The sequence below is a fragment of the Thunnus maccoyii genome, chromosome 2 (assembly GCF_910596095.1).
Source record: "Thunnus maccoyii chromosome 2, fThuMac1.1, whole genome shotgun sequence".
NCBI classification, from domain to species: Eukaryota; Metazoa; Chordata; class Actinopteri; order Scombriformes; family Scombridae; genus Thunnus; species Thunnus maccoyii.
The window spans coordinates 4,878,394-4,906,383 of NC_056534.1; the positions used below are offsets into that span (position 1 = coordinate 4,878,394).

Below are 27,990 nucleotides of genomic sequence, written 5' to 3' on the forward strand. Positions count from 1 at the left end.
AGTGAATCCCCCCCCCCTACACACACATTCTCAGTTTCAATGAAACCACAGCAATAAATACTGAAAATTCAACATGTATATAAACGGAGAAGTAGCATTACAGCTTACATATACAGCGCTAGCGCTGAGATTATAGAGGGGCCGAGGCTTTAAAATGGACACATGCTCTGCAGCAAATCAGTAACACTTCTATATGTCAAAGCCTGGTCACAGCTCATTCCACTCAGGTCAAGAGGATAAATAGCGTAATGCAGCAAACACTACAGTCACGGTGGCAATACATGAACAACATTGTTATGTTAGGAGGCGGGATGTCTCAGTAGCTTTTTTTTTGTAACTTGAAAGGTCACAGAGTTGATCCCAGTACCAGTAAACGCACATTCACAGACTATCATGTGTTCTGTTGCAGTGTCCTTTTGCAAGACATTAATCCTTGTCTATTTTTTCATTGTAAGTCGCTCTGGGTGAGTGTTAAATTAATCAATCGGATCCATGTTTGTGAAATAAAAGAGCTACTACACTATTTGACTGCCAGAAAGAAATACAGTACAGGCAACATGTTGTTTGTTCATTTTAGAATAACAAAATGAAACCAACTCCGTATCTGATGTTACGAGAAAGCTTCTCTCTACGGAGGATCGGTTTACGTCTGCGGTGACACTCTACCTCAGCACCTGGCTGGCGGCTCGTCTCGCATAAAAGGGCTTTGTGGAAAACTAGCTTAAGTGCATCTTAAAATAAGGTCGTTTTGTTCGTGGGCGCTTTCTTTTTTCATACCTTTTGTCTCTGAAGGTTTCACATTGTGGTTGTTTCTATTATGAACTTCAATCATTAGGTTTGTTATTTGTGTGTTTTACTACACACCTGTCAGAGATCTGGATTCTAAAGACAGACCGCCATGATCTGCATCTCAGCGACGGCATGTCACAGTGGTGGAAAAGTATTCAGATCCTTTACTAAAGTAAAAGTACCAGTACAGCAATGTGAAAATACTCCATTACAACTAACTAAAATACAGTATTGCAGTAAAAGTAGTGGTTTGGTCCCTCTGACTGATATATTATTATATATGACATCATTGGATTATTAATAGTGAAGCATCAGTGTTAGAGCAGCATGTTACTGTTGTAGCTGCTGGAGGTGGAGCTAGTTTCAACTACTTTATATACAGTTAGCTAATTTAGTCCAGTGCTTCCCAACCTAGGGGTCAGGCCCCTCCAAAGGGTCAGCAGATAAGTCTGAGGGGTCGTGAGATGATTAATGGGAGAGGAAAGAAGATCTAATCTTTGATTTTTGGTGAAATATTGGATCATTTGAACATTTATTGAAATGAAAGCATGTGAGAAGTTCAGAGGGAAAAATCACTATTTGGTGGAGCTGTTAACAACTCATAGACATGTGAAATGTGACCCCGACTACACACTGCTTTCTCTAAGACGTCAAAAGTCAAAAAGGTTGAAAACCACTGGTTTCATCTTTAACAATGACAACGTTTACACGCACAAAATATTCCGGTTTTTGTCCTTATTCCGAAAAAGACAATATTCCTACTAAGCTGCTTACATGGCTAATGAATGAATATTCCACTAATATTCCTGTTTACATGCAGAGGGTTTTCAGGGTTTCCTTCTGCTCCAGTGTAAATGGGAATCTCAAGATTTCTGCAGGCAGTGAAGTAAACCAGCAAGGTGAAAAACATTAGCGAGCTGCTACCTGATATTTATAAGTGATATTGATATGAATGATACTATAAATCTAACCATGATGTTTACTTCACTGCTGAGTGTTTTTGGTGGTGTTTTGGAGTCGTTACTGTCAGTCCATGGCTGTGTGTCAGGATGATAACCAATCCCCTCCGTCCCCGTCGTGGAGAAGGCGCGCTCTGCTTGCCAGCCCACCTTGAACAGCTGCTCCTGCTCCTAAAACCAGAATAATATTGGCATATCCCACGTCTTAGTCGGGAAATGCTACATTCGGAATAAGGCCTAATTCAGAATATCCAAACAGAATATACTGTTTACATGACCCGTATCAAATTCAGAATATTACCATATTGGGAATAATAGTGGAATATTAGTGTGTACAGTAAATTTTAGAGCCCAACGACAAGCAGAGTGAAACGTGTTGCCCATGCCGATGTTAATAAAAGATCTTTGATCATAACATTTGATGGGTTGGAAGGGAAATCACCACCTCAAACATTTAAAGTTTATTATTGACATTCATCTTTTTGCGATCAGTTTACATATTGAGATTTAATCACAATTATATAGGGATAGGTTAAAAGTTGAAGCCACAGAGAGAGCAAATGAGCCGTATCTCAAGTACAACAGCGTACGTTAACCAAAAGAATTCATGTCGATTGCTCTGCGGTGTACTCTGTATGTGAAGCTCCTTTTTCTTTTGTCTAGCTTGGAAATGACGACGGCCTCTGGGAGCAGTAGCAAAGCCTCCAGTTTTAGTAGGATATTAAAAATGAATACATTCACATCAAAACTGGGCCAAGCATTTCTGGAGCTGTACGGAGACGTAACGCGAAATAAAAACCGAACAAAACATCACAATTTCATTCCAATCAAGTGAAAACTTTCCCTGGAGTGAGAGACTTAATTTAGCACAGTAAACCATCTAAAAACCAATTAGATAAAAATTACACTGTCATGCAACCAAACAATCACTTTATTAGCTCCCTAAAAGTTACAGATTCTAAATTAATAGTGCTTGCTGGGGGCCTTAAGGTCACTTAGTTAGTTACCCTATATGTTAGGCTGTTTCTGCCCCATATTTAGAGTAATCTGGGACATTTTGTTTGAAATTGTGATTAAATCTATATCTTGCTTGGGGAAAATCATTTGGCACACAGGAAATACAGCACTTGGTTTGTTTTGAAAACATGTAAAAGGAATGTAGGAGAGGGAAGGAGACACCACAGTACTTCTTACATCGTTTGATAGATTAATAATCTCTGGGAAATGCAAGTAAAGAGATCAAAAAAACAAGAATCTTGCAAATTAACATGTTTAAATCTCTAATGCTTGATTCTCATTCTGACAGAAAAGGGAGACTTCATAGCTCTGGACCTTGGGGGGTCAAACTTTCGGATCCTGCGTGTGAAGGTGACGCAGGACAAGAAGCAGCCGGTCCAAATGGAGAGCCAGGTCTATGACACCCCTGATGACATCATTCACGGGAGCGGGACGCAGGTAAACGAAAATGTGTTTAAATGTCGCCTAGTCAAATATATGTAAACGTGTTGAGTTTTCATAGATTCAAGAAGCAGCTTATCATTTCTGCTGTACGTCTTGTCTATTTTCCCATTAAGCTTTCAGATAAAGCAGCACTTTTCAAAAACAAGCTAACACAAAGCGCCTCACAGACATGAAAAGAGAAAATACACAATGCAATTTCTGTCAGACATATTCTACAGAAAATGCAATAAACTGCAGTAGAAACTCCTTGTGACTTCCTAATCAGACCTGAATCATATTTTCTTAAAAATGTCTGGATGTTGCGACAAAATGCTACGTGACTCAGGTCAGACATTCAGTTGTTTCCACTGCAGAATAGTTGTAATGTTTGTGTCTGCCCTCAGTACAGAGCCCAGTAGCATATAAAGTTGGGTTGAGGATCAGTTAGTGTAAAATGACCTTCTTAATAGTGCTCAGGGTAATGAGAGTGACGTCAGAAGCTACGCTGACCTACGCTGAACTTGGAGAGAACAGCTGGCAGTCGTATAGTAACATGATAACCAAAACATGAGTGACTGTCTGAGGCTGTGTAAATTGGTTCAGAGCATGACTTACTCAGACAGAGCACAGACAGATGCTGTTTAATGAAATGTCAAGGGGGACAGCTGGCCAAAAAAACGTAACGTGATATATGAATAGGTTTGTTAACAACGAGGTTTGTTTTACTGGAGAGTGCTTTGGTAAAATATAAAAATTATAAATAAATATTTCCATCGTCAGAGTGGAATTTGTAAAACAAGTTTCTAAGTTTGCTGTCAAGTTACTAAAATTAACTATTTCAAAAAGTGGTCTGAAAGCTTTTCAAGAACTCAAGTTAATTATTGATATATGACAAACACTGTTAACCAAATTGTCACCTGGTACAATATATCGATGGACGAAGAGCGAAACCTCCTATCTGAAAAATGCACTTTTTTGAGAAAACTTCTTTAATAATACATAATACACTGTTTTTGGACAATATTACGGTATTTTTGTATGGTTATTACAGTATTGTTAACATATAATATAGTAATATAGTCCAAAAACAGTGTATTATGTATTGGGTGTCCTTAACAAATAGCATTCTGCAAGAAAACAACAGTTTTTTTTAGTTTTCTCAAAAAAAAGTGCATTTTTCAGATAGGAGGTTTTGCTCTTTGGCCATCGATATACAGTATTATCCTTTGTTGTCAATGATCTGAAATGATCCATAAGATAGAAAATAAGGGAAAAGAACCAATGGAAACGTCACTCTTTGGTTGAACACATACAACCTGTGACAAGGACGGGCCACAAAGGTTTTAAAGTAAAACTGAGTAAAGCCTGAAACATCAACTGTTCCTCTGTCATTGTGTAGAGTAAGTTAACAAACTTTATTAGGGCTGCAACTAATGATTATTTTCATCGAATAATCTGTTGATTTCCTCGATTAATAATTTCGTGTATAAAATGTCAGAATGACTCCCGTTATAATGTCTGTGACATCTTCAAATGTCTTGTTTTGTTTGATCAATAGTCAAAAAATATTCAGATATTCAGTTTATTATCCTTTATGACACATAAAAGCTTAAAATCCTCACATTTGAGAAGTTGGAACCGCCAAGTCTTTTGGCATTTATGCTTATGTCCAGTAATGGTAATGTGATATGAGAGAACAGTTCATGAATCTATAATAATAACTTTAAAAAATGTCATATTTGGTCAAATGTTTTGGTATGTTTTCTTGTTATTCCTTAGCGTCAAAGTCTCTTTTCTGTCTGCAGCTCTTTGACCATGTTGCAGAGTGCCTGGGTGACTTTATGGAGAAGCAAAAAATCAAGGACAAAAAGCTTCCTGTAGGATTTACCTTCTCCTTTCCCTGTGCCCAAACCAAACTGGATGAGGTAAACTGTGCCACAATTCATTTCTCAGACTACAACAGATATGTGACATGAAATTACATTAAGATGGCCAAAAAGTTATGGCAAGGCATTTTTACCTGCTCAGAAATGTTGTTTTCATAATTTTAGATGCTTAATATACTCTTAAGACATGTCAGATAAAATTCTTTCAACACTTTAAGTGTACTGTAATTGTCAAGACTGCCTCTAAATAGGTTTCTAAAACAAGTAGGTGGTTGGAAAACTTGAATACAGTGTAATTATAGTCACAGTATCTTTTGGACAAAATGTTCCTAAATGTGTTTGGAGACCAAACTGTGTTTGGAATAGCAATGGACAGACCCTTCAGTGTTGCCAAAACTGTCTTAACTGTAATTTAAAGCTCAGTCTTATAAAACCACTTGTTTTATAGGCAGTCTTAGTGACATGGACAAAGAAGTTTAAAGCCAGTGGAGTAGAAGGGATGGATGTTGTGAAGCTCCTGAACAAGGCCATCAAGAAACGAGGGGTGAGTTTACAAGTTTAGTTCAAACTTAACAGCGTTCGACTGGTGGCTTTTATTTTTGATTTTCTCTTTGAGTTTAACATGATTATCTCATTTTTTTCAGGACTATGAGGCAGACATCATGGCGGTGGTGAATGACACCGTTGGTACCATGATGACTTGTGGTTTTGATGATCAGCGCTGTGAAGTGGGTATCATCATAGGTAAAGACACAGATTGGATTTTTTTTTATTAATCTTGGGCGGGGCAAACAAACAAAGAGGATTATACAATTTCACTGTGGTCTGCTGCAGCATCTACTGCAGGAGGAAATGACTGCACTTAATCTTTCATCAGAGTTGTGTCATTTGGGCAAAAATCATAGTCAGTCAACACATTTATCCGAAGCTCCATTCAGCACCATGAGCACAGTTTGACATGTGGGGGCGCCAAAGTTATTACAATCCTAACCTTGGCATCATTAGGATGATGCACTCTGCATATTGAGCTCTGCAGAGCAAAAAAAGGCCTTGCACCACAGGAGTCATGCAGCTCTGCATCCTTTCAGGAACGGGGACGAATGCCTCCTACATGGAGGAATTGCGTCACATCGACGTGGTGGAAGGAGACGAGGGCCGGATGTGTGTCAACACTGAGTGGGGCGCCTTCGGGGATGACGGCTCCCTCGAAGACATCCGCACAGAGTTCGACCGCGAGATCGACAGGGGCTCCATCAACCCAGGGAAGCAGCTGTAAGATATTTTGAACCTTTATTTATTCAGGCAAGAGTTTTACTAAACAAGCACAGTCTTTCTGAGAAATGCCCCCTACAGATTAATGACTGCCCTTTTCAAAAACTGATTTTACTTCTCCAACCTATGAGACACCCCTGGCCAACATTGGTTCAAAATGGTGAAAGATACATGCAGCGTAAAATAAGGCTAAACATACAACTGCTGTAATCTTAACATTAAAAAAGCCACCACTTGATAAGCGTCGTCCATTTTTGGAGGACAAAACAAAGAGCTGAAACCAAACTTTTAAAGGATGTGGTTTCTGTGATACATATATTCTGAATTAACCCCTTTCCTAAATGTAAATGAGTGCATAGTGCAGTTGATATGCATCAGTCCTGTTTTTAATTATGTAGCCACCTCAGTAGAGGCATTTTATCTCCTACAACAAAGCAGTGAACTTGATTTCCTAGGGATCCTGTCCCTGTTTGTCATGCATGTATCAGGAGCATATAGTTCTTGATGTTTTTGGCCTAAAGTGCAGCCATAATGTTCCTCCTAGAAATAGTAAAAGGGGGTATAGACTTTCCAAAACCGCATCCTATCAAGCAACAGAAGCACGTCAATTCTACTGTAGATCTCTTTGAAAAGACGATGGAATGACTAATGCTAAGTGTGTACACATGACGCCTCATCTGTAATCATCTCTCTGCTCTCAGGTTTGAAAAGATGGTCAGTGGGATGTACATGGGAGAGCTGGTGCGACTCATTCTGGTTAAGATGGCCAAAGAAGGTCTGCTGTTTGAGGGACGGATAACCCCTGAGCTCCTTACGAAAGGGAAGATTGAGACGAAACACGTTTCTGCCATTGAAAAGTGAGTGGGGGGGACGTGAAAATATACATCATATGCTGCACATTATCTCATTTGATCAGAAAACCATTATTGCAAAGAATTTCTATAAGCATGAAAACAAAAACTTTAGTATTTTACACTATTCGATGAGGTTTTAAAGGTATGGGTGACTGTTTTACATGGACATGAATAAGGTTTTTAATACTGGTAAATACTTCTGATTTCAGGACTAAGGAAGGGCTGAAGAAATGTATGGAAATCCTGACGAGGCTCGGGGTGGAGCCTTCAGATGAAGACTGCGTGGCTGTGCAGCATGTGTGCACCATTGTATCCTTCCGCTCGGCAAATCTAATTGCTTCCACACTGGGTGGCATCCTCTCTCGCCTAAAGGAAAACAAAGGAGTTGCACGCCTCCGCACCACTGTGGGTATCGACGGGTCTCTCTACAAGATGCACCCTCAGTGAGTTTTGACAAAGAGTAACTTCAAGCAATACTTAATACTGAAAGTTGTGATGAAGTTTATGGAAATTTGCCTTCTTGTTTGCCTAGACTTTCCCCCCCAAAAAGACCATCAAAACCAGAATGAGATGATGAATAGGGAACTTGGGGATAGCAAAGCAAACTCCAGTTAAAATAAAGCCTATAAACAAAATCCTCAGAGGAATATAGAGGATGCACACCAGACATTCCTTTTAGTTGTGGGAAGATTTCAGACACCCATAAAATAATCTTTAAAAAAAACCCAAAACAACACAGACATAAATGCTTTTGGCTGCTTTTGGTTTGGGGTTGAAGTTTCTTCATAAAATACTCTTTTCAAGCGGTGATTTGGTCGTAGGAAAGGCTCATACCATTCAACACCATCTCAAATACTTTACAGTATCTTCTATACGTCCACTTCTAAAGAGGATTCGGTGTTCTGATCTCCTATAAAGAACATTTTGGGTATCGTTATACAGATCAGGCCTCTTTCATGACAATATTTTCTTCTCTCTGGACAGATATGCCCGCCGTCTACACAAGACCGTGCGTCGCTTGGTCCCGGACTCGGACGTCCGCTTCCTGCTGTCTGAGAGCGGGAGCGGCAAAGGCGCGGCCATGGTGACGGCGGTGGCGTACCGTTTGACGGAGCAGGCGCGACAGATCCAGCAGACTTTGGCGGAGTTCCGGCTGAGCAAAGCGCAGCTGTTAGAAGTGAAGAAACGGATGAGGGTGGAGATTGAAAGAGGCCTCAAGAAGGACAGCCACAAGGAAGCGTCAGTCAAAATGTTGCCCACCTTTGTCCGAAGTACACCGGATGGATCAGGTGACAAAGAATTTGTTTCCTCTTGTAATTTATTTATTATTAACTAATAATTTATAATTTATTTACAGCCATCATTTATTTTATATATAATACTTATTTTCAATGATGAATTCTTTTTAGTTTTTCAGCTGATATGTCAGCTGTGTGTCGATACAACATAAATATAACATAACCCTTAAGGGAAACAAGAGAGGCACTATATCAAACAACAAAGGCAGCATTTTAATAATTAATCGGAAGAAGTAGAGGCAAATAGCCCAATCAGTCACACTCGGCCGGGGATGTGTGAGGAATAAGTCACCACATAAGTGCAAGCAGCCCTACTTATCAGACATCAGGATGAAGTTACGTTGATAATCTCCAGCTGGACGTTTGGACGCTAATTTTCCATCAGAGAGTTTTCATCCACCAACCATTTTATTAGGGGAAACCTTGGAAACGCTAACAGTGTATTTGTGCTCACATCACCAGGTCAGCCAATAATATTTTAAATCAACAAAGAGGTGAAACAACTCAAACTAAATCCTCTTCTTTGCTGTAGTTAATGGAGGACTGCACTGTTATGGACTGCGAAGTTCAGTTGAGTCTCCCCGGTTTGTACTTCAATAGACAACAGTTTGTCTACATGGCATTTTTCCAAACTTGTAGCCATAAATCAGGTTCTTTCACTTTATTTTAAAAAGATCAGCAGGCATCACCATGTTAAATGTTATCACATTAAACTTATCTAATATTGGCAGTTAAGAGATTAATGTCACATGCAACAAGATGTTCAGACAAGTACATTAAGATTTTGGTAGCTTACATTTTTTCCAGGGATTCTCTGTATATGGCAGTAAAAGTTGAAATCATGACATTATGAATCACTGTGAATCTAAGTCAAAGTAGACCTCCATGCTTTTTAAATTGTATTATTTAAGTGTCAGGGAAAAAAATAAAATCAATACAATGGTAGAAAACGTATTTAGGGGTGAGATATTTAGTTCTGTTGGCTAACAAGGCCTCTCTTGTAATGCAGAGAATGGAGATTTCCTCGCTCTGGACCTTGGAGGGACAAACTTCCGCGTGCTCCTGGTAAAGATCCGTAGCGGGAAGAGGCGATCAGTGGAGATGCATAACAAAATCTACGCCATTCCCATAGAAGTCATGCAGGGCACAGGAGAAGAGGTAACAACCCTCAGTTTTGTTTCTTTGTTGTCCTTGAGGATTTTATGCTTATTTAGAAATATCTTTTGCTTGAAATGCTGCTTACTTGTATTACTAGCTTACTAACAGTACTAGTATTACTAGACTGGTAATAGATTTATTCCTGAACTTTTTCTGTTTCTAATATAGATTTACTTCTATCTATCAGTATTACAGTCAAAACAAACATTTGGCAGATCTGTCCTTCCAAACCTTTTTAAACCTACAATGGTTTGATCGCTCTGGCGGCAATCCAACAGATATTTTTGACTCACCATAGATGGTAAAGCTATGTCAAACCTTCTCATATCTCCCCACTAAAAACATGTCTCTTTCCAGCTCTTTGACCACATCGTGCACTGCATCTCCGACTTCCTGGACTACATGGGAATGAAAAGTGCTCGTCTGCCGCTGGGTTTCACCTTCTCCTTCCCCTGCCATCAGACCAGCCTGGACGCAGTATGTTCTCTAGCAATTATCTAAAAAAAATAGCAAAAATTCTACGTTTATTTTTATCTGACTAAAATAAGACCAGACCTGGGTTCCTACCACCTGAAGGCGGAGATTAGCAAAATGATATTTTTATCTGCATATTTTGGCTCAGCAGCTTCCACATTTCAGTAGTTGTTGCCTCAGGGTGTTCCTGCAGGTCTCTGTCCAGTATCATCTTGTGTTGCAGCTGACTGTAACATTACCTACTGTAGGCTGTAATATTCTCTCCTCCTGGAGCGTTTGCTTTGGAAAGACGTTTTTTGGCATCTAACATCATGTCAAACTATTCCCTCTTTATTTCTGTCACAGTACAACGCTGCTCTGATGACATGTTGTTGGCAGCTGGATTCATATTCTCTAATCGTTTCGGGTCTTCTAATACGACTACTGACACTGCTACGTTTGTTTGATGATCGCAGACAGCGGTACTTGAATCTCAGCAGTGTGAATTCCTCTTGCTACTATCTTGTAACATTTTGTGGATGAAACTTCCCAACAAACAGAGAGGAACAGGTCGCCTTATATCCGTGAATCCGACTTTGTACGAGCAAACCTCACAGAAAAAAGACAGATTTTGGATAAGAATACGAAAATGTTCTTGCATGAGGTCCAACGTCTACATCTATATTTTTCTTTCATGTGCAGGGTATCAATGGTTCCCATCTAGAAAGAAGGCCGCTCCAACTCATTAGACGGTTATAAAATGTTGTTCCATCCAGACACAGTGTTTGTTAGATGTCGTCTCACAAATTGTCATGTGATCCTCAGGGAATCCTCGTAACCTGGACCAAAGGCTTCAAAGCCACAGACTGTGAGGGTGAAGATGTGGTGGAGCTTCTTCGTGACGCAATCAAGAGGAAAGAGGTACAGACAGAAAATACATCTGATGCAGTCACGTTATTAGCTGCTACTACAACTCCAGCAACACAGATAACACATACACCATAGTTAGCTTGTCTGTTGCTTTTAACACATTACGCTACATGTGACAATAGTGAAAATAGTATGATTTTGTCGGATTTTTTTAAGGTAAGAATGTCATGATAAAGAACTTAAACTTTAAAATAATTAAATCAAAGCTTTACATTACATTAATGATACATAATGATAATATTAGGTTAAGATTTGTCAACAATCTATACTATTAATATCTTCCATATTTCCCTTGTTTAGTTTTAGCTTCTAACTGCTGTTTATCTTTGAAAATGTAGGTTTTGTTTGTCATTTGTTGTCATATGGCAAACAAAAATTGAAAAAAAAAGTGTTTTTGGACCAACTGCCCCTGCAGTTTGGGCTCATTTTGACTGCTCGGTTTCTTATCTATCTTATATCAAAGCTCAGACTGACAGATCTCTTTAATACCTTACAAATGTCACTCACTGCTGTTCAACCAGCTTCTTCAACAATGTTATTGCTGTGATTTTTAGACCTAAAGGCCTTTGTCATGAAGCATTTGTTTTGTCTACCCATTGCATATCCCTTCTGTACAAAACTGCTGCTTAATTCTGAAAAAGTACACAAATAAAAACATTTGCCCCACACAGAAGAAGAATATAGAGATACAACTGAAAACAGACCACCTTCTAAAATACACGAGGATATTATACTTGTCAACCGCATCACATGACCACATTAAGTGCTAATCCTGGCCTACTGACACCTTTGGACTTAACTGCAATTTTGCAGTTTCAGCATAAAGACACTTCTCACCGCCCCCCTACTCTGTTAACCTGCAGCTGGACAACACTTATTATCCACCAGCAGCACATACAGCAGAGCCAGCAAGTCGCTCTTTACAATGAAACACATTTCAATATTGATTGTTGTGCAACATTTCTCTACTCAGAAAGTTTTAATTATTCATATGTCATCACTTTTGAGGTTCTTACATTCAATTTCACCCTTTTAGATGGAGGAACCAGTGAGTATTAAGTGACTGTAAATCATTAACCGACATATAAAAACCAATGCCGGACTGGTGCAGTGTGTGCTTATTGTTGTAAGAGCATGTCATAACGCCTTGGGAAACCGATTTCAGACTGTTGTGGAGAGGTGTGCCCATCTGTGCCTGCAGTGTGGGGTCTTATTGAAACTCTGAATTACTACGGCGATGACGAGGATGACTCTTGACTCTGTATTTTGTGTGTTTGGCAGAGCTCCTGATATTTGCAGCTCTTTGAAACAGCCTGTGTATTTTACTGTATAGCCTGTGTAGGAATGTGAGTGAACTACATTGTGCTCAGTGTGGGGTTGTGAAAAAGTTGCCAGGCCTGATATTAATCCTGCTGTCAACACAACAATTTATTGACAATGGTTTGATGTAAAAATGTGGACATTAATGATGTGTGAAAACCTGGAATCATGAGTAATTATTGCGTATTATAATAATTTTGGTAAGGATTTAGTTTGGGTAATTGTCATTACAGAGAAAGAGAAACAACTATCTAGCGTTACCTTTCTAAAAAAAAAAAATAGCAACATGATTTAAACTGTTTGGTAATAAGATTATTTCAATCAAATTGACCTCTAACAAACTAAATCTACTCTGTGCATTGATTTACTGGATTGTAACACAACGCATGATTCTTGAATTGTGAGATAAAACAGTGACAGTGTAAATATGTCTGTTTGTCATATTGCTGCCTGAGATAAAATGTTCTTTGTTGTATATTTTCAAAGGAGTTTGAGCTGGATGTGGTTGCCATTGTTAATGACACAGTGGGAACCATGATGACCTGCGCATATGAGGAACCCACCTGTGAGGTGGGGCTGATCGCAGGTGAGTTCGACACCACTTCTTTTAAAACATCTTGTAGATATTTAATCCCCTAATTTGTTATGAAAAGTTTAAAGAAAGGTAATCGCTGAGGTTCCTGTTGAGATGTTTGAGCTGTGGTTTTGTCTCCTCTCAGGGACGGGCAGTAACGCCTGTTATATGGAAGAGTTGCAGAACATTGAGATAGTGGACGGAAACGAGGGTCGTATGTGTGTCAATATGGAGTGGGGGGCGTTCGGAGACAACGGATGCCTGGATGACATCAGGACGAAGTACGACCAGGCAGTGGATGAGAACTCGCTCAACGAAGGAAAACAAAGGTATTTAAAAGCAATCCTTTGTAGCATCATCTGGTCATTACTGAGAAAACTGTAATTTCTTCAATGGGTGTTTTGTCATCTTAGTGCTAAATAAGGTTTATCTCTCTCTTACACGTCTCAGATATGAGAAGATGTGCAGCGGCATGTACCTGGGAGAGATCGTCAGGCAGATTTTGATTGATCTGACCAAGCGTGGATTCCTCTTCCGGGGACAAATCTCAGAGACGCTGAAGACCAGGGGCATCTTTGAGACAAAGTTCCTGTCGCAGATAGAGAGGTGAGTCAATACTTTCACATTTGCCACATCAAAATCAGTTTTATTTTCAGAATCGGACACAGTAGCGTTGTGACTGTTACAACCCATCATATTTATCAAAAATCCACCCGGAGATGTCATCCTGCTCCGAAAAAAAATCTCATGCAACTCTCGGTGGTGTAATTTAAATATCTATAATTCCATTAGATAAACAGTTAATTTCAGTAGATTTTAATGCAACTAAAACTGAGCTGAATGACATAAAAATGTTCTGTGTTATGACTTCAGCTGCAAAAAGCCACTAGTTTGTACCCACATTCAACAATCACACAAAGAGCTCAGTTCGTTTCGGTATATGGAGCTGCATATTACATTCTAAGCAAGGTGGAGAGGTGTACTATGGGAAATGTAGGAAATTAAGTGAAACAAAATAGTTGATGCAGGTTTAGGGAAAGTGGATACACTGATAGCAGTAAATTTCAACACTTAAATTACAACAGCTGCTACTGTACTGAAGACTACACAAATACCCAAGAGGTGTTATCTTCCATACAGTATTAAAGTGTTTGTCAAAGCAGATGTGATGTTTACTGCGATGGATTATCTAAGTAGATCAAACAGCGAACAGGTGCGGGTTGATTTTCATACTGCAGTGAAATTAATGCAAACTGGTGGCTTCCTGCACGATAGGAAAAAGCTAATTAAAAAAACGTGAAACACCAGACATAGCTGGCTGTTCTGTAAAATATAGGATATGTATTGGTTTATATGGCTAAGAGGAGCAGAGGATAAGCACATGTAAGCACATGCTTCAGCAGCAGAACTCACAGAAAAGTAACATCTAGTGGGATAACACCTAAGACTGAGGAGGAGGAGGAGGAGGAGGGGGATGCAATGTGACGACTTGAGTTTATACACTGTTTAAGCCTACCTTAGCCTCTGGGAACAGCTGTGAGGTATCCGGTGACTCTCCTGCTGTTGGCTGACCTCTGACACGCTCTCACCCCCCCCCTTCCCGCTCCACAGCGATCGTCTGGCGCTGCTGCAGGTCAGGGGGATCCTGCAGCAGCTGGGGCTCGACAGCACCTGTGATGACAGTATTATCGTCAAGGAGGTGTGCGGTACGGTGTCCCGCCGCGCGGCTCAGATCTGCGGAGCCGGGATGGCTGCTGTGGTGGACAAGATCCGTGAGAACAGGAGACTGGACCACCTGGACGTCACCGTGGGCGTGGACGGCACGCTCTACAAGCTGCACCCACAGTAAGACACGGGATAAGAACATAATAGAGGGCGTGTTTGGGGTGGAGAGAGGTTCATTCACTCTAAAACACAACAGTATATATTGAGTTTCATCAGGCTGTAAAGGTTGTAATTATTTATTTTTTTCTGGTATCAACCATTTTGGAAGAGTAGTGATGTGACTCAAGTAGAGGGGAACTCACTTTTGAATTATTGTAGCTCATTTTTTCACGCTGAAACATCACGTCAGCCTGTGTAAAGAGGGTTGCTAAAATATCAGGACACTGCTATTCAAGAGTGACTCTTCTTCTATGGTTTTAAACTGTATAACTAGTGAAAAGATGGCAAAAAAGGAAAATGTATGCAAAAATGCCCAACATTTGATGGTTTGGGCTTGTTAAATACCTAAATATCTTTGGGTGTCGGACTGTTGGTCAGACAACATAAGAAATCTAATCACTGTTTCAATCATTTTACAAACTAAAGGATTAAATGGAAAATAATCGTTATATGCATCACAACAGATAACTTATATTTTGTCAGAAGATGTTAGAAGCAGTGGTAGGCACTAAAGTCTATCAAATATGATCGTCTCTCCGGCAGCCTGTGTCGACAGAGACACTCCATAACTCAGGAACACACAGACGAGCTGTGTCATCATAATTGCGGTCAATTTTTTTTGTACACTGTATTTCTCTGCTCCCACACACTGTCAGCACTTATTTATTCAGTAGCTATGTTTCGGTCGAGCAACTTTAGTCAGACATTTCACACAGAAAAATGATAGCAAGCCTGCGTACGGTATATTTACACACACACACACACACACACACACACACACACACACACACACACAGAATAATCAGCCAATCGTAGGGAGCAAGTAATCAACAGTCTCGTAAGTCTGGGGAAAGGGTGGAGATGCAGTTGTGAAACATTTTATTATCTGGAATGGTGGTTACTGCCCACTGATAGTAGGTTTTTTTACTTTAAGGGGGAAGGTGGGGAAACATATACTGTACATACATACATACATACATAGGTTTTCTGTCATTTGCTGTGTGAAATACCTGACAAAGGTTGCTTAACCAAAACATAGCTACTGTCTACATGTGTTGACAATGTGCGGGAGCTTTTCTTCTTTATCTTCTACAAACCTGTCTGTACACAGGTGTGCAAAGACCATTTTTTTCCCTGCAGTGTATTTCTCCAATGTTCTTTTTTGGTGCTTAGTGGCATCAATCTTTGAATTTTTTTGGCAGCCGCCGTATTTCAGCAACCACAAGACGCCATAACATATTTCAGCAGGATGCCGAGAAGAGTTTTTTTCTCAGCTATCCAGATAATTTTGTAATTCTTCATGAGACACTAACTGTCTTGCTCTACCCTGATGTTCATCCTAGTTGTAAAGCTTGACTGACAGCTGACAGCATTTGTTTCTTGCACTAGCAAGCATTTCTCCTGACCACGGTTTCCTGTCGCTCTCCTCCTCCCACAGCTTCTCTCGGATCTTCCAGCAGACGGTGAAGGAACTCGCCCCCAAATGTGAAGTCAACTTCCTGCTATCGGAGGACGGCAGCGGCAAGGGAGCCGCTCTCATCACCGCCGTCGGCTGCCGCCAAAGGGAGCTGGACGCGCAGCAGCACTGAGAAGCACCGCCCACCACTCTGTCCTGGAGAAACTACCTGCTGCTCTGCCGTGACCTTCACCCACTGCACAGCCCGACTCCATCTCTCCCCCCCACCCCTTCTTGGCAGCCGTGACTCCACCTCTGCCCCACCTGGCCCCCCCAACAGCCAGAGAGACATGCTGCATGCATAGGGAATTAAAACTGAATATCTAAATATTTATTTATACTGCACCAGAAGGTTTATTATTTCCATGTTTGTACATTTTCCTCAATAGCTTGTCAATAATCTGATAAATTGAAACTCCTTAGGCGTGCAATATTTGTGTATTGCTAATTTTATTTTTATATGGAGGCAAATATATAATTGTATTTATATAGCTGAGGCCACTTTGAATCCCAGAGGTCATTAGGATTTTTTGCACCATAGACACAAGATAATGTCTGCACTTTTTATATGAGAGTTACAACAGCAGCATGTAACTTCTAAATGAAGGACGTCCTTCTCACCGAATGATGAAACTCATTTTTACAAGCTCCGCTGGTTCAGAAAAAACCAGGTCCAAAAGGGCTCGCTGCAAAGGGTTGAATGCAAGAGTCACGGCTGTTAAAAATCATCCTCATTATATGTGCAACATGCTCACACGATGTGCTAAGCTACTAACCCCCCTTTTTTTTTTTTGTGTAACTGTCAATGTAACTCACATATTAAAGTATTCCAGCAGCGCACCATGCCATTTATTCCTCAAGAGCTGAGAAGGTAGAGAAAAAAAAAAAAGGCCCAGCGGAAGTGTTATAGCGTATCCTGTTGCTATTTGTGAACTACTATACTTTCGGTGTTGTGATGAATCCCACTTCTACTCATTGTATGTGCAAAGAATAAATGTTTATTGGGCCCCCGAGAAAAGAGTGGATACTATGAGCGCTTTTGTGTGTATTTTGTGAGTGTGTCCTACTGTAATGACCTGTAGCTTTCAATGTCCAAAGCTCTGTGGAGACTGCATGCCTTACATTAAGACAGAGGAGAGTGCTGGATCTTTTTTTTTTTTTTTTTTTTTTTTTTTTACACATCACTATAGATTTGTGATCAACACAGTGAAAAAGTGAATTCATTAAATTATATTTTGTTGTGGAGTAAATCCTGGTGTCTGTTTCTTAAAAATTTATCGAGCAGCAGCAGCGGCAGCAGCAGCAGAGGCATCCCTGAACTTTTAATACCAGACGGGGGAACCTGATAATGGGGCGGACACACGTGGGGCCGGTTATCTGATACAAGGAAGAGAGTAATTAGCCTCTCTCATGAAGCTTAGTTGATATGTGGGTGTGTATTGCGGCTCAGCATTTATACCGATACGGGGCTACACATCTGACGGCAAGCGCCTGTATTTGTTTAAAGGTGGAGTAGTAGTTCAGACAGACATTTTTAATGTTAATACAAACTATTTACTTTGGTTTTTAATGGAATTCAACAGCCTGTCTCCTTAAGAAATGTTTATTTCAAAGGGAAACCATGAAAGGTTATTGTCCTTTAATAAATAGCAACATTTTCGAATACATATACACTCAGCAAGCACTTTATTAGGAACACCTGTGAAATCTAATGCAATCCAAATCAGCGTATACTGATTTTATCATTATGTTGTAAAGGGTTTCTTATGTTTTGCCCCCTTTATGTATGTTAATGGGATGGACTAAATAGTAGGAACACCACAACCAACCACTACGACCTCAATAATAAACATAAAGTAGAATTATCATCTTTCTGACAATGTCAACAAAGGCTGAAAATGTATAAGCTTCATAAAAGTCAAATTTATGGCAGAGCTGTTGTATTGGATTGCATTAGTGTGCACAGGTGGTCCTGATATGAAATTATATTCATCTAATAACTTGACAATATGACCTATGCTGCTTTTGGTTAATATGCAAATCAGGAAAAAAATATATGATTTAGAAATAAGCTTAATGACAACTTAACAACAGAGTCGTCGCCTGCAGAAGCAGAATTTTTTCAGCCCTGGGTTTTGTCACGCTTCAGCAGCTGCAGGTGTTGTGCTGAGAGACAATTTATAATGCTCATTTGCATAATTTCTCTGCTTTTGAATAGTGCAAATTCAAAGAGTTAGTCTTGGTGCCGTTTGCTGACGTCATGCAAAATTGCCTAATACGGCTGTAACATTATCGTTCATCTGCTACAAAGCAAATTTGTTCTGTCCTCCTGTACACCGTGTACTGTACGACATGGAGAGAAATATTTAAGGAAGGAAATATATTGTTCCTTTAATTTGATGATTGATTATTTACTCGTTTAATCTTTAAAATATCAGAGAATAGTGAAAAAATGGCTATCATGGTGTTTTTATGGCAACTCATCACTCATCATCTTGGAAAGGGGCTGTAAATCTTCCTCTAATCCAATGTCACTACTTTACTTAAACATTTACTTATTTACTTTTACTTATTTACGTCAACTGTCCTTTGTCTGTGCAGTACTACGTCATACTCACTTCAAGCCTTCATCCTTGAGAGTACAAGCTGATCCAGGAATCTGGCTGTGCTCAGGTCACCAGACCTGCTGCCACTGTAACTGAAGTTTATGCACCCGGAACAAGGCTACAGCACACAGAGGATAATTAAAGTAAACGCTCTTTTGGCCTTTAGATACACATGCATACACCCTGTGAGTGAGCTGCACATTTAAATACCTGTCAACTTCTGCTAACATGTAAATCTGTCATGATAAATGTCATAATGCGTTATAATGAAGATGTGTCTTTGTCCTTTATACAGTGTATTTCATATATTTTACCTCTTTTATGATGCTGACAATGCCCAACTTCTCCATGACATGAGGAACATACACATTTTAATCAAATGTATAGATTAGAGTTTAAACAATAGTCTTTGTGTTCGTCTGTGTCATCTTTTTTTTTTTTTTGGTAGTCTGTTTCCTCAAGTGTGTGTGTGTGGGTGTGCTCAGATGTGTTTGCATGCATTTGGATGCATTCATGTCTAATGACCCTGCTGTGTGTTTTATATAGGCTTGTGTGCAGGTATTTGTTCTACTTTTTTTTGAAGGGTGTGAGCTTGTGTGCAATAATTTGTGAGAAGTACTGCAGGCATATGAACATTTGTGGATTTATTTATTTATTTTTTTTTAAAGCAGGAGGAACTCTACATCCCTGTATGTGCCTGGTGTCTGTATATGTGTGTGTGTGTGTATGTGTGTGAGTCTGTCTGCGTGTGTTTGTGTGCATGTGTTTGTTTCCAGCTCTCACCAGGTTGGGTGCGTTATACTGAGGGCTTCCTGCTGCATCCATCTGCCCGAAACTAACAAGCGCCGAACTGTCACTGCACATTGCAGGTATGTAGTCACGATTAAACAACAAGCAAAGACGCTATAGCTGTAAACTACTTCGGTGTAACGTTATAACACGCTCTGTGTGGAAAAGGGTGGTAGCCCGTTAGCTGGCAAGCTAACTTTACTAGTTGTGTCTTTGGAAATTTGCACCCAGCTAGCTCGTAATCTAGCTAGGTTAGCATTGTATTGGAGCGTGGGGGCGAGCTCCAAAAGCTGCTTTTGTGTTACGTGAGGCACGTCGCCAGTTGCCATCGGATGTTAAACAATTGACGTTTGTTTTTTAATCGATGGCGATGCTTAGTCTGCATGTATGAATCTGTGCATTTCGTGCAGATTTCCCGAACGGGAGTTGAGTGGCTAATGTCAACAGCTAACGCTAGCTAACGTTAGCTTGTTACCGTTAACCTGCTTGTTGCTGGAGCTAAACGGCTGGTCAGTAGTTAACCTGTTTACTGTAACTGACAGTTAAAGATACATTTTTAGTTAACGAGGTGTTTTGATTTTTCAGCGTCTATTACCTCACTCTCCGTGCGTCTGTTTAGCACAACTAACAGTCATATTATCTTTGGTGTTGCGTTACCGGCCACCTACTGTGCAAATAAACGGACCTGAGGAGCTGCCGGACTCGCGCAGGGCACGTGCTGCTGTCATTTGTCCAAAACAGGTGTTCCAGATGATGCGCGCGATTCATTTGATGTTTAATTAACGTCAGCAGTTGCTGAGCTGTCAGTCACCTTCAGCTAAAGCTTCGTTATTTGGCTTGAAAATGTAACAAATCAGTGTAAAAATGTAAACAAGGGCAGCATTTAGTGAATATTTTCGATTATTGATTAACCTGTTTGTTATTTATTTGAGTGAACGATGAACTGTTTGTCTGTTAAGTACGAGAAAATAGTGAAAATGCCCGTCACAATTGTTCAGATTCCGAGGTGACGTCTTCTAATGTCTTGTTTTGTCTGACCAAGAAGTCCAAAGCATGAATGTGGAAAATATCCATTACAAACCAGAGAAAAGAAGGAAAGCGTCAGATTAGGAAAGATGGACCCAACAAAATGACATAAAGGATTGATTGATTATCAGAATTGTTGCCAGTTCTTTTCTGTTGATCGACTAATCCTTTCAGTTTTGCAGAAAATAGTTTGAAATGCCTGCAGTTTCCAGAAGTCTTTTTCCGTCTGACCAACAGTCAAAGATATTCAGTTTACAGCGATACAAAACAGAAAATCTTCATATCTGAGAAACTGGAACCAGAGAATGTATAACATTTTTGATAAACAACTTAAAGGATCAATCATCAACATTTTAGATTTTGAATTTCCTGTTGATTGACTCATGGTTTTATTGAGTAAGCCTTCAGCACTAATGTAAACATTTAATACAACTGCATTTCATGTTTAATCACTTTAATTATGATTTATTTCAACAGACTTTTAACAGAGTCAGTGAAGCCGGTGGAGACGACCTCTTGACCTCCATCCCTCTCAGGAGAACAAAGGCAGCTCCTCAAACACTTGAACTACAGCAGAGCAGCAGTTTCAGCTTCCATCAGACTCATGACTGTTTGAGGGGACACGGCCCCACCGTGGCCCATGCACTGTACCCGTTTCCCTCCCTGTCCTCCTTATCCCTCAAGCTGACGCAAAACCCCAGACACCTACCCCCCCTCCCCCACCCCCACTCCCACCCCGTCCCCAGCGACTCACCGCCTCCCGCCATGGCGTCCGGCACAGAGACCGTGCACTACATCCACCTTCACAACTCCAGCCAGTCGGTTCTGGAAGCCCTGCGCACGCAGCGGCGTGAGGGCCTCTTCTGCGACGTGACCGTGCGGATACATGACGCCTCACTGCGCGCCCACGCCTGCGTGCTGGCGGCCGGCAGCCCCTTCTTTCAGGACAAGCTGTTACTGGGTCACTCTGAAATCTCTGTGCCGCCGCTGGTGCCCGCCGAAACCGTGAAGCAGCTCGTGGATTTCATGTACAGTGGCTCACTGGTGGTGCTTCAATCACAGGCCCTCTGCATCCTCACCGCCGCCAGCATCCTGCAGATCAAGACGGTCATTGACGAGTGCACCCAGATCATCTCTCAGAGGAAGGCGGCAGCGGGGGCGGCGAGTGCAGCTGCGGCAGCGGCAGCGGCGGCAGCAGCGGGAGGAGGGATGCTCGGAGGGGTTCTCCCTAAACAAGAAGAGCGCGGCGGAGGGAAAGGGAGGGAGAGCGGTGGCAGTGCGAGCTGTTCTGGTGGTGCAAGTGGGGGTGGGGGTTACCCAAACTTCTCTAACTTCATGGCTGACTGTGGAGCCAGTAACATGGGCGGGGGGTTGGGGGCCAGCGTTAGCGTCAGTGAGAGCAGCCCAATGGAGCAAGCCAACACCGTGAGTCTGATGGTGCTGGGCGACATGGGCCCCGGCTCCATGTGCGGCGGTGATGGGCTCGGCTCTGGGGCCGGCACAATCCTCATGAAGCAGAGCTCCAGCTGTACTCAGGACGTCAGGTACAAGCTCCGAGACCTGTTGGGGCATACGGCCAACGGAGCCAGCACTAGTAGCACAGGGAACCTCTCAGCGGGCTGCAGCTCCGGTGTGGGCAGTGTGGACAGCATTGGCAGGGACAGCCTCCGCGGCAACACAACTGACCTCTCTGATGACCTGGTGGGGATGGACAGGTACAGCGAGGAGGAGGACTTGGACGGCAGAGAGCGGGGAAGAGATGGAGACCGAGACAGGGGGGCGGGCCACAGCCGCAAGCAGAGACAGCCGCTAAGACTCCAGGTAGGGGGATAAGGGGAAGGGTTGCCATGGTTACAGCTTTCAGGCATGCAGAGCTGCAACGGTTTGCTTTCCTTTCTTTTTCTGCTTTTCCCTCTTCTCACACTGCATTGGCGTATATTGCTGAGATGTTTCTGCACTTTGCACAATTGAAGAGAAGCTCTCGTCTTAACTTCATCAATAATTGCCTTGTTGACATTCTATGGACTTCTGCATATTTACTGTAGGTCATTAAACTTATCAGCACCTGCTTAAAAGGGCTGTCGCTGCTCTGTTCTTCTTATAGACTCTATCTGCTGCCTTTTAGCACCTGCCGCTGCTCTGCTTGACTGTTAAAAGCATAATTGCTATACTCCTTTAAAACTGAACCTTCTTTCCCTCTGCTGTAGGTGCTGGGAGGAGAGGGAGTGGTGGTGAAAGATGAAGGGGTTCAGGACACAGATGGGACTGTCTACGCCTTGGAAGACGGGAGAAGAGATGGAGAGCAGGAGGGCTCCCAGGAATCCATGGCAGGATTTGGACAGGTGGGTTTAACTGAGAGGTGAGCTGCAGTCATTGGAGCCAATGAAAATGCAAAATAAGAGATGATGAAGAGATGTAAAGATCCCTTTTATCATTGTAATAATTCATCAATCACTGCTTGCAGGAAGACAAAACTGAAAGTACAAAAGGTCTTTCAGATTAGAAATGTTCAGCCTTGATATCAAGGTAATAACTTAGTGGAAAACAGCTCATTCTGCTTCAGAGCAAAACTTTGAGAATTATCTTTTTTTTCCTCTATGAATTTATGCTCAGCATTTCTGTCACAACTCCTGAAGTAAGTGGAGATAAAAACATGGTGGAGCGGATTTATGCCGCAGCCTGCTGTACCCTGCAGACTACACAAGGAACATCTGCCACACAGTCAAAAGGATTCAGCCTTGGCTGTCAGTTTTCTCAAAAGTGGTGCATAGGAAGTCATCATTAGAAATGGAAAAAAACGCTCTATGTAGGAGGTTAAAACATTATGTTTTTCATGCAAAGTGAAGCGTGTGATCATCAATTTACCCTAACACCTCTTGGAATAATCAATTTTGCTGTTTTTGAGCAGTTTTGCTTTTTATTTCAAATGACATGTTGAGAAACTGTTTCTTACTTACATGTCTCAGCACAGACTATATGAAAGTCAACTTCTTTTGATCAGTGTTGTACATTGTTAAATGTTAGATGTGTAACACGGTTATGGCAAAAGTGGAACGTCGGATGATTTTGCGATTAATTTTGTGCCTTTTTTCTAATATTTTAATCTTTTCACTCTCCAGATTGGATTCTCTTACTTGTTTAGATTTTTAAAAAAAATATACAACATACTACACAGTGTATATCTTTAATATGAGTCTTGGCAGTAGCACAGCATGTCCCTATATATGCAAACTTAGTTGGCCAATAAAACTGTGTGCTTTCTAAACCTGGTGACGTCTGACAGGAGTGATTACCAGACTAATCATCACTGTGATGAGTGACCAGACATTATTTGTTTTATTCAAAAAATCATTTTGGACTGGCGATACGATGAAATATAGTGTGAGACAATGGATATTTCTTAGCTGGTGAGGTTATTATCTCTTTAATACATCTGTTCGTATTACCCCATAGGATATGTTATCAGGGTATGGAATAATATGTTAATCCAAGGTGTGATTGAAGGTGTAACTGCAATCGTAATGTGATCAGATTGGACAGTTTAATCAGGAGAGACTAATTGAATGATTTTATATGATACACTGTAGTGAGCTCAATCTGAACAATAGGAGAGATGTATGAGGACTCTTTGGTGATTAGACCACATTGTCATCATTTTATGGGGTCGTGAGGCAAACAGGAATACCCCCCCCCCCCAAAGGAGTCCACACACTGGTGGTGGTGAAGGAGTGAAGAACAGCCTAGCTGAAGTGTTCTGGAGCAGGATTCCTGATGAGCTCACCGGAAGGACCTGTTAGACGAGTTCTTATGAAAATGAAGGTGGAGAGGTGGAGGTTGGTCGCATTGATTGGACACTCAAATGACAGTTGACAGCAGCAGAGAAAGGAATTGGAAAAGTCTGGCAAAAGTTGAGCCAGGTTCGACTTTTTTTCCCAGACGACCCTGTGTGGTTTTTTTTGCCTCTGAATTGCAACTGAATGACCGGGCCACGTTTATGTCATATCGGACTTAGTGTAATTACGAGTTTCTGACTTATAAATATCATTCACATCAACATCCAAGTCATAATTACAACTGGGAAACTGGGATTTTTCTGAAAGCTCAGATATATCCAACTTGGCACTTTACCAAAGTGCCTGAAAACCAAGTAAACATGGACGCCTAACGTCAGCCAAAGGCTGTCATTTCATCTAATTAAACCAACATTTTATGGATTTTTGTCAATGCACAGTAGTTGAAACCCTCGTACAACCAACTCGTACAACCCTTGTACAACCAACAACGAGTTGTCAGATGACGTGAAGTCCTTAACATGGGAATCTTTCCAACCCTTCCCATCCATCGGACATTACATGAAAGCGGCATAATGTAGGTCTGAGCGCAACCTTACAGTATATCAATAAGTTTAGCTTGGTTAGTGAGGCTACTGCTAAAGCAGCCAATGGAGTCACTGTGTCCGTCACTATGGACGTCATAAAAGTCCTTCCATGACCTGCCATGTTGGTGCCATCAGGTCTTCCAGCTCCGCCTGCCTAAGTCGTTTATTGAGATCTGTGGTCTGTTCCATAAAAGTGAATATCTGTGATCAGAAAAAAACACAATATCAAAGCAATCTCTGTCTGTCTGTCTCTCTTTGCTTTACTGAAAGCTCTAGTGTTGCTGCTCTAATCTCCCAGTATGAAGAGGTTTAAAGACTGTCAAACCAGCACGTCACCACAGTGATTCTGACGCTGGATCTCAGCGCTGCGATCGTGTCCGTCTAGTAAAATACTTTGAAGCGGCTCTCTTGCTTTGTGTTGTCGGTCTCACTGTGTCGGTTGGCTGTGTTTCATCAGAGGGCGGATGTTTAAAGATTTAGTGTGTTGGAGGTTGGCTATCGAACGGCTGGTGCAAGTTGCACTTTAAATCGAATTCGCCCTGTTACCAGCGCCCGCTATCATCGATCAAGGGTGGATGCCAAAGCGGCAGAATCAGGCTTTTGATTCTGAATGCGTTTTTAGAATGAAGGTCTACCACAGACAGTACATGTATAGGCTGTATGTAGCCTGTGTGTGTCTGTGGCACTGTGAGAGAGAGAGAGAGAGATAAAGAGAGAGTTCAGGGTGGGGGCAGTAAGCCTATCAATAAAGGCCTAATAGACAAAGGAAAATATGAATCAGCAAAGTTTTTAAATAATAGGCCCATATATTTTCTTTTCACATAATTATTGCCTCCTAAAATACACCCGTTATCATCACTTCTGCTGTGTTCTGCTGCAACTTGCATTGTTTCTATATTTGTGTTTTTTTTTTTCTGCTTCTGCAGTGCTTTTGTGTATTTGATTGTTTTCCCACTTTTCAGCATTTTTTTTTCTAAATGCTGCATGTGTTTTCTTCATTTGATTATGTTTGCATGTGTATTTATAAGATGTAGTAGTACGTTGAGCTTTCACCATAGAAAGAGGCTTTATTATCTCCCCAGCCATACATCAAAACCCTGCTTTCGATTGCGCTGCTGCTGCTGACAGTAATATAGCTTGAGTGGTCAGATGGCACCGTGCGAGTTGATCTTTCCAACAATCTTCTAGGTTGTAAATGTAAATAATGAGGGATTCGGTCAGTCTGTATCTGTACATGGAGGGAGATTTTATTACAGCAGCACGAAAAACTTCAGCTCCTGTGTTTGACATGTGTTAGGTGCACTCACAGGAGGAGTCAGAGCACAGACGAAGGATCTAACACCTGTATGGAGGTGCATGTCAAGTAGGGTCTTCATATACGTCTCTGAACTTGAGACCTGAACTAAAGCCAAAACAGGAGTACCATCAAAGCCGTGTGTATGTGTATGTGTATGTATGTCTGTCTGGATCTTTAATTATGACTGTGTGTGTGTGTGTGTGTGTGTCTTTCAGGATTTCTATGATGAGCAAGGGGTGTTTTCAGAGAGTTTCTGGCCCCAGAGCGAGCCTCCTCAGGCCATGGCTTTTAACCCCAGAGGACGGGTCAACAAGCCTATGACTCCGCCCCCAACCACACAGTCCATCAACAACCAGGTCAGTGCTCCCACATCCTTATCATGTCACACTCACTGACCACTCTTGATCTGCAATGCAGTTAGAACCAAATTTTGCTGCAAACTGTGAGAGTTAAAAGTGATTGTCGGAGCTGGAAAACAAACATATTGTTGACACTAGCTGCATTTTTATGTGCATTTTGAAGTAACGCATTTTAAACTTCCCCAATTTTGCAAAAAAAAGTTTTTACGCTCGCTCGAGGTGGTTCTGGAGGAGAAAGAGTTAATGCGCTGAATGGGAGATGGAAACACCTTTATCAAATAAGTTCTAAGACGTAGGGAACATTTAACTCGCATGACTGATCAGCTGTTTCCGCTGTCGGCATCTTCCCGGATATTCCCATAAAGCGTGAAAACATGGCTGCAACTAATACTAACTGACATGAAAGAACAATTACAACTTAACTAATTGAAACAAATTCATGAAGCCCTTTGTCCATTTTTCTGACCGGTGACCAGTTTTGTGTCCAGTTTGCAACCTCTACTTCTTCTACTCTGTTTATTACAGCCGTGCATAACATAGCCTATATAAAGATGTCTGATTTTATCACCAGGAACTTGTGTAACATAACTTGTGATGGACATTTTTCACAGTTTCCTGACATTTTATATGTATAAGAGGGAATCAGTTAACCCCCCAAAAAATAATTGTTAGCTGCAGCCATAATGTGCTTAAATGTAGCTTCAAGTTAACTACAGTTTTCAAAGATACTCCTGTACCTTCAACAAGGAAGTTGACGCTGCCCACAAGTGAATGAATGAATGAATTATATGAATGGTTTTCCTGCAGGACCTGTTAGATTCACTGCATCTAAAAAAGACACGGATATGGCAATCAAATCTGTCGCTGAAAGCTTTCTAAAAGACAGTTCTTTTTTAGCATAGACGTCTGGTTCTTCCTGCTGGTTTGATGATGAGGTGATTGGCAGAAAGAGTTTAAGGCAATGCAACAAAAAAAAAAACACTCAACTTAGCATAATGAAACAAAGATAACACAGAACACCAAACAAAGGCTTCAGTGTTAGTGTGATGAACTGCTCTTTTCAAGGCACTTCCTACACATTTTGATTGACAGGTTGACTTTGAAAGTGAAAATGCAAACGAGGGCCTGCATTTGCATTTGAAGTTTTGTTGAGTAGATGATAAAAAACCATGTGGAAAGGTAACTCCACAACTGCAAATTAATTTGATTTGTCAACTTTGAACTTCAATAAAATAGAAATTAAACTTAAAAGTGATTTATAA

General features: G+C 41.1%; 3 protein-coding genes and 1 long non-coding RNA gene across 4 annotated transcripts in view; 2 read left to right on the forward strand and 2 right to left on the reverse strand.

Moving 5' to 3' along the window:
- The window catches only part of myom2a (myomesin 2a), a 68,697-nt gene extending 55,199 nt beyond the window's left edge, over nt 1-13,498 (reverse strand). The window contains exon 1 of the mRNA XM_042393512.1: nt 13,412-13,498. The gene's annotated coding sequence lies outside the window, so the exon portion shown is untranslated. The remainder of the gene's footprint in view (nt 1-13,411) is intronic.
- Nucleotides 1-17,449, forward strand: LOC121884632 (hexokinase-1-like). Its single transcript, XM_042393552.1, has 18 exons — nt 1-464; nt 3,055-3,203; nt 4,994-5,113; nt 5,523-5,618; nt 5,719-5,818; nt 6,163-6,346; nt 7,048-7,203; nt 7,410-7,643; nt 8,185-8,489; nt 9,508-9,656; nt 10,014-10,133; nt 10,935-11,030; nt 12,076-12,087; nt 12,846-12,945; nt 13,079-13,262; nt 13,384-13,539; nt 14,545-14,778; nt 16,256-17,449. Exons 2-18 carry the CDS (start codon nt 3,147-3,149, stop codon nt 16,404-16,406), a joined length of 2,454 nt encoding a protein of 817 aa, XP_042249486.1. The 5' UTR covers nt 1-464; nt 3,055-3,146; the 3' UTR covers nt 16,407-17,449.
- On the reverse strand, nt 14,522-19,751 carry LOC121884645. The gene is made up of 3 exons (XR_006092395.1): nt 19,663-19,751; nt 18,892-18,997; nt 14,522-14,604 (listed from the first exon to the last, which is right to left on the reverse strand). It is a non-coding gene; the product is annotated as an uncharacterized LOC121884645 (long non-coding RNA).
- Nucleotides 19,660-27,990, forward strand: part of zbtb45 (zinc finger and BTB domain containing 45) — an 11,126-nt gene continuing 2,795 nt past the window's right edge. The window contains exons 1-4 of the mRNA XM_042393561.1: nt 19,660-19,748; nt 21,172-22,515; nt 22,902-23,036; nt 26,585-26,725. Coding sequence (XP_042249495.1) covers nt 21,460-22,515; nt 22,902-23,036; nt 26,585-26,725 — 1,332 coding nt within the window. The 5' untranslated portion in view covers nt 19,660-19,748; nt 21,172-21,459. The remainder of the gene's footprint in view (nt 19,749-21,171; nt 22,516-22,901; nt 23,037-26,584; nt 26,726-27,990) is intronic.